This window comes from Leptodactylus fuscus, chromosome 2 (assembly GCF_031893055.1).
Source record: "Leptodactylus fuscus isolate aLepFus1 chromosome 2, aLepFus1.hap2, whole genome shotgun sequence".
In the NCBI taxonomy this organism is placed as follows: domain Eukaryota; kingdom Metazoa; phylum Chordata; class Amphibia; order Anura; family Leptodactylidae; genus Leptodactylus; species Leptodactylus fuscus.
The window spans coordinates 15,508,408-15,520,873 of record NC_134266.1 but is presented as its reverse complement, the minus strand read 5'-3'; the positions used below and the strand labels follow the sequence as shown (position 1 = coordinate 15,520,873).

Here is a 12,466-nt window from a genome sequence, read left to right as displayed (position 1 = left end):
GTGACAGTATAAATTGTGCAGCTGGAATTGTTCTGTGTGTGTCACAGTATATATTACTAATACATCAAAAAGTAGAGAGGTCTGTTAGAAAATGACATTAATTGACCTTCACACAACAGTAGGGCTCTGTTCACACCATCATTAATGAGATCCATCGGGGCTTCTGTCAGGCATTCGGGTATCTTTGACAGCGAGAACAGCACGGTCTGCCGCTCTTTCCTTGCCATAAAAAACACCAGAATTTGGGCTGAACTCCAGAGAACCCTATTAAAGTCGAAGAGGTCTGTCAGGTTTCATCGAATACTTTCCGGCACAGCTGTCATGACTAGTGTGAACAGAGCCTAGACAGCACACGAAGACTCAAACGTGAAAGAATCAGGTATAAACTTTAGGAAAAAATGGACAGCTCTGTGCAAAAGTTCCAGCCAGGTGTGAGAAAGTGCTGCAAAGTAAAAAGGGTTAACAGATTATTTTTTGACAATTAACAAAATGAAAAGAATGAATAAAAGAGAAATGTAAATCCCATTAACATTTGGTGTGACCTTTGCTCTTTGGAGGAGGAGTCCTGGAATTGATGATCCGGCCCCCGCAGAGCCCTGATCTCATCATCATCCAGTCTGTCTGGGATGACAGGAAGAGACAGACGGATTGGACAAGCCTTGGAGTTCTCCAAGATGGCAGCGGGAACAACCTCCCTGCTAAAAACCTTCAAAATGGACTGAGACCAAGAATTGATAGAAGGCAAAGGACAAAGGTCACACCAAATATTGATGGAGTTTACATTTCTCTTTTCTTCATTTTGTTAATTGACAAAAATAAAATAACAACACTTCTATTTTTGAAAACATCCTTACTGTGAAGCATTTTATTCTATCTGTCTAAAACTTTTGCACAGTACTGTGTAGGTAAAACTGAACAAAGTTGGCAATTTACAGTCACTTCCTTTCTAACGCTGTGCTTCTAGTGCCACCTGTTGGAATGCAGCGTCTTATAAGTCAGTATCCAACAGGCCTTGAGATATGATTAAGGGTATGTTCACATGGCGGAATTTGTATTCCGCTGTGTCAACAATTTGTGCAGTGCACCAGCATTCAGTCACAGCATTCCACTTCGGATTAGACCTGAAGAATGGGCCTAATCAGGAGGGAGCCTGGCACTGCAGATGCCGTGGCTGAGTCAGCCGTGGAATCAACGGCAAGATAGGGCAGCTCGCTTCTTTTTTCCACTACTAGCTAGCGGAAAAAAGAAGTGAGCAGCTCCCATTGAAGTCAATGAAAGCCATTTTTGGAGCCGGATTTTGAGGAGGATCCACATCAAAATTCGCTCCATATTGCACCCAAGATGGCGCCGCATGAGTGGCAGCCTCGATACAGAGCTCCAAGTTGAGAGCAACCTATATATTTCCGTTTCACTCTTTTTGTCTGTATCTTCAAGAATCCTCTAACCAAGCAAACTAGCACTATAAATTAGCAACTATAAATCGAATGGAAGACCCTGTGGAGTATTTTTTTTTTCCTTTTATTTCTATTGTTAAAGCATGGACAAGACTCAAGACCTGGAATTTCCTGTGTGCACATGTGCCTGTTACCATCCCCCCACGAGCTAAGGACAGCATGGTCACCGTGAGGCAGACAAAGCTGGAGGAGAAACCTGCATGGAAGTGTGGACTTCTTCTTTCAAGGAGATGATTTTTGGTGTCTATTGCTGATGTGTGAAGATGCCTACAGCTGACTGGTATTTCTCTCTATTACTGTGGACACGTGGGACTCTGTTACAGCCTGGGAACCATCACCCATCTACCCCAGGAGTATATGGAAGCTTGACAAGAGAGCAGCACCCTGTCTACTTGGATGGCTTCAGACCTCTCTGGGCAGTAGAACACAGTGGTAAGAAGAAAGGAGGTGGAGGGCTTGTGATGAAGGACATTTTTTGTGGTTAATGGAGAATAGTGCTGATACAAGATACTGAACTATCAGCTGTGAGCAGGAGATCTCACTACCTACCAAAGGAACTGCCACATGTTATCATAATAGCTGCATATGTCCCCACCTCCACAAAAATGTTTCTGCCTGTTATATCTACATGCTGTGCCCTCATCCTCGTGTCCTCCAACCACATTCGGCTGTATTATCAACATCACTCCGCACAGAGAAGTAAATGATCCTGCAGTGTGTCTGTGTTTCTTTCTTTTTAGTTTCTATGATTCCTAGGATTTCTCTATCTGCCATGAGCTTGTATGTGTTTTCTCTCTTGTTATATACTACTGTACCATCTATGAAACTGTATCACTGAAATTTCCCTATTGTGGGACTATTAAAGGATTATCCTATCTTATCTTATCTTATCTTATAAAACTCTGTGGTGAACATACCCTTAAACCAAACTACGCACTGACCTGCTGCTTGCCCTTCATCAGTGCTGAGTTTAGTACTGCTTGGATGGCTAAGACTTTGAAGAGGATTGGGGGAAGGGACTGATACTGTTTCTCCTTGGGGAAAGCACAATGAAGGAGTCTGCTGGGTTGGACGTTGACTTCCATGACAGCTGTTTTCCACTAGACGCACAATGTTCCTTTCTTTGACAGGCAGCTAGCTTGCATATATATAAGATGTACTGCCGACAAACAATAACTTTAATGTCCACAAGCAGCTGACTATGGATGTGTTTACTGGGGTTAATGGGAACACACTGGATATGAGCGTCCTGCTAGTGTTTCTACAGGCAATTAAAAACCTTTGACCGAGCCAAGAGGAGTCTCACTTTCTATCTTTGTGGCTGAAATGTTCATGTAAAGAGGTCTTAAAGGGGTTGTTCGATGACTGATAATTTACTTACTTGTTTTAGGTTATTACAGCTGATGGACTTGGAGGTTCCAGCCATGTCATGATCCTTGCGTCATGTGATTCAAAGAGGCCTTCAGCCTCTGGGGTCAAGTTGCCCCCTCCTACATGGATCTCACATAATCACTTGCAAGAAGTGAAACAGGGGGTGGAGAGACCCTGGAAACTGAAGGCAGTTTTGGATCACATGAGGGGTTGTGACGTGGTTGGAACTGCTGGGTCCCATTGGATGGAATATCTAGGAATAGGTCCCTGAACATCCCCTTTAAAGAGGACCTTTCATGTCCTTGAGCACATGTGGTTTTATATACTGCTAGAAAGCTGATAGTGTGCTGAATTCAGTGCACTGTCGGCATTCCTGTTATGGGCCCCCAGGTAATAGATATCAGAGCTGTTCCTGACCTCTGCTCACTGTCAGAAGAGCTTCCTGACAGTCTAGCGGGGCTTGAGGAACGCCCACCTGACAGTACCCATCCATAGCCCTGTACTGTCCATAGCCCTGTACTATCCATAGCTCTGTACTGTCAGAGGGGGTGTTCCTTGCCACCCAGAGATGATGCTGAGCTGTAAGGAACGCCCTCCCAGTACTAGTCTATGGATGAATACTGTCGGGAGGGTTGTTCCTCACAGGTTAGCAGTAAGGAACAACCCCCTGACAGTACAGGGCTATGGATGGGTATTGTCTAGGGGAGGCACTCCTCACAGTCCAGCTAGGAACGCCCTTCTGACAATGGGAAGAAATCGATATATCTTTCCCTAGGGCACATAATGGGAGTTCAGTCAGCTTTCTAGTGGTATATACAGCCGCATGTGCCTGAGGACATGAAAGGTTTTCTTTAAAAAAACTTTTCACCACTCCAACAACTCCAACTCTTTGCATTCTTCAAAAAGCAGCACTCCACTGATTCTAGCTCGGTTGGATTTTTTTTTTTTCCTTTAGCCCTCACCAATCCTCAGATGTTTTTCAGCACCCAATTCACTGATTAGGTTCTCTTCTGTCAAGTGGGTGGTCCTGGACTATCTCCTCCAGACAAGGACTGCCCACCTGTCAGTAGAATGTAAAGGTGGAGGTGGGGAAAGGTCCAACGACTGTAAAGCACCATGGAATTAATGGTGCTATATAAATAATAATAATAATAACGACTGACATTTATTTAGCGCTGTCTTCCTTGGTCCCGTTTATGGATCGGCAGTCTACAAGTAATACCCAGTAACACCTTGGTTCTATCCACTACATTGAGAAGGCTAAGGAGACCCAATGACCCTGATTTTCCTGATCAGTCGGGTCTCAGCATTGGGACATGTATCGCCTCTCCAGTTACTAGATAATAAATGTCAGCCTTTATGTTATTGATGGAACAAATTTGGATCCTTATATTGTGACAAGTTCTACAACGTTCTACCATACTTCACATATCAGTTCTTTGACATTTCCAGATCTCTGCTTCTCGTAAATAAATGGGTGAAGGTGAAGACTGGACCTACTGACACGAGTCTCATTAAGCCTGAGACTATATGGCAGTTTTAGTTGTATGAAAATGGGTGCAAAATTACAGCAGCCAATGGGCCGTGTAGGATCGTCGTGTCTTTACAATATTCATACATGAGACTCGGAGGCAACAATAGTTCTTGCTAACAGCTTCTTTGAGTGACTGTCTCAAGACGGAGCTAGAGAAAACCCTTTAAGAAAACATGAAATTCCCTGCGACAGTGACATACGGCATGCAGTCATATTATACAAGGTAATCAGGACCGCAACACAATCACGTTGCATGAAAATTGCACATGTGAATTTGTTATATACGTAGTGTACCAAAGACTTTCCTTAGTTCAAGGACAGACTAACCCTTCTTTCGTGCAGATCAGCTTTTCAACTGCACACAGGACTCAAAAACATGGCTGCTTTCTTCTTCTCAGGAAATGACATCATGTCTATTGGTCACATGGCCTTGCTGCAGCTCACTCTCATTTATTTTAATGGGATGGAGATGTGGCATTGTCGTGTGACCAATGGACACAATGTCACTCCCTGAGAAGAAGAAATCAGCCATATTTTTGAGTCCTGCACAGCCCCTTTAAAAGGCAATGTATTCCCCTAGGAATTCTGGGAAAAGAAAGGCAAATTAGTTGCCATCCAGTATTGTCTTATCTCATGTCTGACTTGGGACTCATGCACCAAGTGTGCCGTCTGAGGGGGGTTCCAATGCTCCAATCTATAGCCTATGGAGCATGTCCTATCCAACCTCGTGACAACACAATGGAGCAGAACCCCCCACTGAAATCAATGGACATAGAAAGAAGTTAAATGAGACTTAGTGTTAGGATTGGGTCCCGCAGGTTGCTCTCCCAGCACACAGCGCCACCTGCGGGTCAGGCTAAGTCCAGCTTTCACCCTACTGAGCATGCTCAGACTTTTGGAACCGTAACAGAAGTGTGAGCCAAGGTCTTGCTGCTATGTCTGAACAAAGGGAATGGCCTGCGGCTGACGCTCACCGCCGTCCTGGCTCCTCTTCCCAGCCCGAGAATCGGTCTTGGGTGCGCGCTGAAAACATGGACGCACCAGACCTTGTGGGGGCTTTTGAAGGGGGAGGGCCCTAAGAGGGGGGGGGGGGGTAATGTTAGGATTGGGTCCCGCAGGTTGCTCTCCCAGCGTACAGCGCCACCTGCGAGTCAGGCTAAGTCCAGCTTTCGCCCTACTGAGCATGCTCAGACTTTTGGAACTGTAACACTTAGATGGTGTCCAGGTAACATGTGAGTGCCATCCATTAAAAAATCGGACCTCAATCATGTGAATGAGGCCTCACAAAGAAGTCCTGAAACATGACTTGGGACATGAGCCAAATCTATCTAATGGCCTCCTATGTAGCCAACCAGTACTCTGCTCTGCAGGGATAAGGGCCAAGAATCCTGCAGAGGGGTCTATGTCTTTAGGGGGACAAAATAAAAGAGAGGAGAACACCGAGCATGCTTATAGTGGAGATGTGTTGACCATAAATTGAAGAAATAAAAATGCACAGAAAATGGAACAGTTGGAACCTCACCTTCAGGTCTTGTGAATGGGTCACAACACCAATAGAAGCATAGAAGTTGAAGGTGGCTGCAGAATCCAGACTGGACACTGAGGACCAGACGGTAGTCAGAGGGAAGAAGCCAACGGCTCAAGATGGAAATCTGCACTCGCTGGTCCACAAAATGGAACGTCAAACAGGGTTGATATATTGAATGAGCTTTATTGGACAGAAATGAACTGTGCAACGCATTTCGAGCACCACAAGCTCTTCTTCAGGTGCACAATTACAGACTAGACAGTATTTCAGGACAGACCCAGGCACCTTCTCTCACTCCCAGGATCTGCCATGGAGCTCGAAACGCATTGTACAGTTCATTTTTGTCCAATAAAGGTCATTCAATATATCGGCTCTAGCAATCCCTACCAGGCCCTGTAGGCTTAGGGGCCCGATGTCCTCTTTATGTTATATTAAGACACTAGTATTATTCATAGCACATGGTAGGTGGTGCCGGAGGGAAACTTTGTCTTGCAACGAGCCATGCATCTGCGCCATGCATGTGCCGAAGAAACTTTATTTTCACAAAACAGAAAATATCCCTAAAAACTGGGCAAATAAATAGAGCAACAATAAAACAGACACCTAGCAAGAGTGAAGTCTATAAAACAATATCAATGTTATGTCACCTACCAGGGGGGTATTTACATATAAAATTGTGCTTCATATTACACCGGTCATCATTCCACTGGTAGAGATACGGTCCTCCGATCCCAGGGTTGGCTGTTGGCTGATGGTACATGACCACACAGGCTTCACTGCCACAAGATGGTTCATCCGCATACCAGTTCCTGCCAAGATACAAAGAAGGCTCAGAAAGGGAAGCGGCCATCATGCCTTATATGAATCAGCCCCCATATTTATTACTGTATTTACACCAGAAAACTAATATAAATCATTGATAAAATCAGTGTTAAAATGTGCTACCTGCAGCCACCACAGGGGGAGCTCATGGTATAGGAATTAATACAGCTGCTAAACTCACCTTATACTGTATTCCCCCTAGTGGTGGCTACAGGAAAATGCAATGAATTTATTGTTAGGAAGGAAGAACAGATCAATGCCGGGCCCCCTCCCTCCACGGGCCCCATGATCTGCCTATACACACACATATATATTTTTACATTTACATACACATAATCACACACACCCCGTAACACCCATATATGGTGCATGTCCAGATATGTGTGTTGCAATGATGCAATGATTTACTTAAATTATAGTGTTGTTTTGTGATATTGTGTCACACAGTGATATAATATACGTGTCTTTGTGCAGCCACCTAGTGGTTGTATTGTGAGCTTCAGGCTTTTAACAGTTTTATTAGCATGCTGTGATATGGGTTTGATGTGCAATTGAAGTCCTTGGCTAAATTTGAGCTAAATTAAGAGTAGACATATCTGTATAGTCAGACACACCCATATATATATATATATATATATATATATATATATATATATATATATATACTGTGACTCATACAGAAATATGACTTTCCTTATCTCTTCTCTTGGCTGGACATGTCCAGATTGATAGGTGCCGCTTCTCTAAACAATGATGTAATAATTGAACATTAGGGGTATGGTAACTATCCTGTCCTATGTGCTGCCACCTGGGGGCCACACTTAAACACTGTAGTCTTTCAAAGCTTTTGTTAGCATGTTGTTACATTGTGTCTTGCAACCAAATTTGAGATAAGTGTGCGCACACCTGTATACTCATATACACTCATAGACACACACACACACTGTATATAATACAGATTTGATCTTCTGTATTGTTACTCTTGGCTGGACATGTGTCTGTCACAAGATGAACAGATTTTCAAAACAATGTTACTTTGTAATATTCTTTCACAAAGTGATATCCTACATGTGACTATTCAGGGCCACACACTGTGAGCGACGTGCAGGCTATCAGGGAATGTAGTGAATTGGTTTAAAGCTAAGGGAAAACAGATCTGTGTAAGAAGAAAGCCACTGCCATGATCCGAAAGATGGAGGAAACAAGGGGAAGCCACATAAAGTGACGCTCCCTATTGTTAAATCCTTATTCAAGGTCTGTGGAAAACCTGGTAACAATAATGTTGGTGCAGCGATGCTTTTGTAATCTCATGAAACCTCTGTCACATCATTTGCAACATCACAGTTCTGTGCAAATGTTTTAGTCAGATATGGGAAACATTGATGCAAAGTAAGAATTCTTTCACAAATATATTGCAATAGTTTATTTTTGCGAATTTACTAGAGATGAGCGAACACTGTTTGATTGAATACATATTCGATCGAATATCAGGCCGTTCCAGGTATTCGTTTCCAATCGAACACCACGAGGCAAACGCAGTAAAAATTTGATTCCCCTCCCACCTTCCCTGGCATTTTTTTTGCACCAATAACTGCACAGGGGAGGTGGGACAGGAACTACGACAACAGAGGCATAAAAAAAAAAATCGGAAAAAGTAATTGGCTGGCTAAATCAGGTGACCTCCAATTTATACGAATGGTGGAGTTAACATTCGACTAATATGAGACTGTGAACGATGTGACTGTGAGACAGGGATAGATGTACAGGCAGGGTTAGCTAGGGATTACCTTTATTTAGGGCGGAATGTCACTCACCTAGCTCTTTGGGGCTCTATCTGGTCGGGATCCCTGTCAGCTGGCGATATGCGTGAGCTGACTTTTTCCCATAGGAATGCATTGACCAGTGTTGATTGGCCAAATGCCATATAGCGTACAGCATTCAACCAATCAACGCTGGTTCTGCCGGAGGAGGAGGAGTCTAAGATCAGTCCACAACAGTTTCCATTGTGGTCCGATCTCAGATGTAGCAGTGCTGACACAGCTCTGCTACACGGAGAAGCAGCAGAGCTCAGCACACACAGAGATGGACCAGAGCTGAGTGTGCAGTGTTGGCAGTGCGCTCAGCTCGGATCCATCTCCAGAGTAGCCGAGCTCAGCGCACGGCCAGCTCTGCTTCTTCTCCGATGTAGCAGTGCTGGCCATGCGCTGAGCTTGACTGCATCTTTGGAGTAACCAAGCTGAGCGCACAGCCAGCTCTGCTACATCTCAGCATAGGAATGCATTGACCAGCGTTGACTGGCCGAATGCCATATAGAGTACAGCATTCGGCCAATCAATGCTGGTTCTGCCAGTGGAGGCGGAGTCTAAGAGCGGTCCACAGCAGTCTCCATTCTGGTCCAATATTAGGCTCCACCTCCTTACAGACGAGTCTCCGGCAGAACCAGCATTGATTGGCCAAATGCTGTACTCTGTATGGCATTCGGCCAATCAACGCTGGTCAATGCATTCCTATGGGAAAAAGTCAGCTCCCACATATCGCAAGCTGACAGGGATCCCGACATAATACAGTGACTTGGGCATGTTAGATGCCCCCAGACATGCTTCCTCTGCTGTCCCAGTTGCATTCCAGGGTGTTGGCATCATTTGCTGAGGTGTCATAGTGGACTTGGTGGACCTGTAACAAAGCATTTTCTCCCATAGACTATAATGGGGTTCAATATTCATTCGAATAGTCGAATATTGAGTGGCTATTCGAAACGAATATTGAATATCGAATATTTTACTGTTGGCTCATCTCTACAATTTACAAAATGAAATGAAAGAAGAAAAGAGAAACGTAAGTCCTATCAATATTTGGTGTGACCTTTGCCCTTTGGAGGAGGAGTCCTAGAAGTGATGATATGGCCCCTACAGAGATCTGATCTCAACATCATCCAGTCTGTCTGGGATGACATGAAGAGACAGACGGATCGGACATGCCTACATCCACAGAAGATCTGTGCTTAGTTCTCCAAGATGGCGGGAACAACCTCTCTGCTGAGTTCTGCCAAAAACTGTCCGAGAAGATCTGATGGAAGCCAAAGGGCAAAGGTCGCACCAAATATTGATGGGATTAGAGTTCTCTTTTCTGCATTAGCTTTGCATTTTTTAATTGACAAGAATAAACTATTAACCCTTCTATTTGGGAAAGCCTTCTTATTTTTCATATCTTTTCCCCCACCTGCCTAAAACATTTGCACAGTACTGTGTAGCATAAAATGTATATGTCTATAGCTGTGGAAGACACTGTATTCCAGACTAGGAAACCTGGAAACAGAAATTACATTTAATAATCTCTATGTCTCATTTATTCTTTCTTTATTGCTCATTTCCATATTGGAAAAATTAACATATTTTTTGGTTAAATTACTCTCAAAATAACCAAGTGTGTAGCAGCTTATCCCTGAGCACGCAGCTTGTATCTTCCCTCCATCTTCCCAGTTATAATAATTTCTTTGCAAAATGTTGCAATAAACTCATTTAAGTTATTAAGTTATAATGAACGCACTAATTGGTCTTGTTAAGCAGATCTGTCAACTTATTATGCTGTCCCGTGTATTACCGCTGCAGGTCTGTGCTCCGAGCAGCCGAAACAGCACAAAGAGGGTAGCGATGTGAGGATAGAAGAGCACTGGAAGAATGCAATGGACTCATGCTTGTGAGTCCAGTATATTTAGGAGGAGAAGGTTCCCTTGTCACATCCCCAACCCCCCTACTGTTACTGACAGACTTTACAGTCAGTATGTAGGAGGAGGCAGAGGTAGAAGAAACTCTTCTCTCATGGATACAATGAGACAGATACATTCTTGCAGAACTCTTATTAGGCCTGGTTCACATCTGGGGAGTCCGCTTGGGGAACGCATTGGCAAGCGGAGAGCGCTAAAAGCACATGGACCCCCATAGACTATAATGGGGTCCATGTGCTTTCCGTGCAGTGTCCACACAAGTCATGCAGACAGGAAAGTAGATCAAACACCGCGCGTAGAGGACACGGACACATAAGCTCACCGCTTGCCAATGCGTTTGATAGTCCATTCTGGGGGGTCCCCAAACAAATTACTGAACGCAAATGTGAACCAGGCGTTAGGCAGAAATGGGTTTTTTTGTGGAATTTTCTACTAATATGGACCAGCACCTCTAATATGCTGACATAAGGCTGAAAGCATATTAAATTGGGATATTTGGTGACCATTTTTGCAACATACCAGTGGCGTAACTACCGCTATAGCAGCAGAGGCAGCTGCCACAGGGCCCGGGACATTAGGGGCCCAGTGACAGCCACTACCGCTGCTATCATTATACTCGGGGGTCATTTCGGACCCCAGAGTATAATGATTGACGGACCGGGAGAGGTAAGAAACATAAAAAAAACACTGTTAATTACCTCTCCACAATCCGGGCCAGACCTCCTTGCTAGTTGTCTGATGTCACATGAACCCGGCCTGCGTCCCGGGTCATGTGACGTCCGACATCATTGAAGAAGTACGGCAGCGGAGGCCGACAGCATAGGAGCCGGGGGACAGGTAAGTAACAGTAGTTTTTTATATTTTTATTCCCCCGGGTCTCCGATTATTATACTCTGGGGTCTGAAAAGACCCCACAGTATAATAATTGTTTATGGGTGTCCACAGTGGGACATAATACTGAGTGTGCAGGGTCCACTATGGGGGATAATACTGTGTACAGGGGCCACTATGGGGGGTAATACTGTGTGCAGGGGCCACTATGGGACATAATACTGTGTGCAGGGGCCACTATGGGGATAATACTGTGTACTGGGGCCACTATGGGGGATAATACTGTGTGCAGGGGCCACTATGGGGGATAATACTGTGTGCAGGGGCCACTATGGGACATAATACTGTGTGCAGGGGCCACTATGGGGGATAATACTGTGTGCAGGGGCCACTATGGGTGATAATACTGTGTGCAAGGGCCACTATGGGGATAATACTGTGTACTGGGGCCACTATGGGGGATAATACTGTGTGCAGGGACCACTATGGGTGATAATACTGTGTGCAAGGGCTACTATGGGGGATAATACTGTGTGCAGGGGCCACTATGGGGCATAATACTGTGTGCAGGGGCCACTATGGGGCATAATACTGTGTGCAGGGGCCACTATGGAGCATAATACTGTGTGCAGGGGCCACTATGGGGCATAATACTGTGTGCAGGGGCCACTATGGGGCATAATACTGTGTGCAGGGGCCACTATGGGGCATAATAGAATGGAATGCAGGAATGCGTAGGAGGGGTTCGGTCGAGGTCTTCGGTGTCAGTGTCGGTCAGGGGGGGGACCATGTCAAAAGTTCGCCATGGGGCCCCACCATTCCTAGTTACGTCACTGCAACCTTATGAACATATTATTAACCTGTCTAACTTAGTATATAATAGAAAACAGGCTGTAACATTCTGCTCAGCAGCCCTCTAACTAAGCTGCTACTAGGGAAAGTCTGTACACATTTGTACTATGAATACGTAGAGCTGAAGCATTTACCAAAGGAGCAATGGTCTCTTCAACTGGCCCTATCTCTGGTTTTATATAACCTAGAAAAATGTTTCTGGTATCAAAATATAACAGAGAAGCTGCCAGGAGGACGTATTAGCTATAACAGAGCTCCTGCATATTAAATTCACATTCTATCCTGTGTTTTAGGTAATATAAAACCTGAGATATAGCCATGTGAAATGACTATTCCACCTTTGGAAGATG

At 44.6% G+C, this 12,466-nt stretch overlaps 1 protein-coding gene across 2 annotated transcripts in view; it reads right to left on the bottom strand.

Moving 5' to 3' along the window:
• CHODL (chondrolectin) overlaps window positions 1-12,466 on the bottom strand; it is an 80,394-nt gene that overhangs the window by 17,479 nt on the left and 50,449 nt on the right. For both annotated transcript variants that reach the window (XM_075263501.1, XM_075263500.1), the window contains exon 3: window positions 6,539-6,696. In XM_075263501.1, coding sequence (XP_075119602.1) covers window positions 6,539-6,696 — 158 coding nt within the window. The remainder of the gene's footprint in view (window positions 1-6,538; window positions 6,697-12,466) is intronic.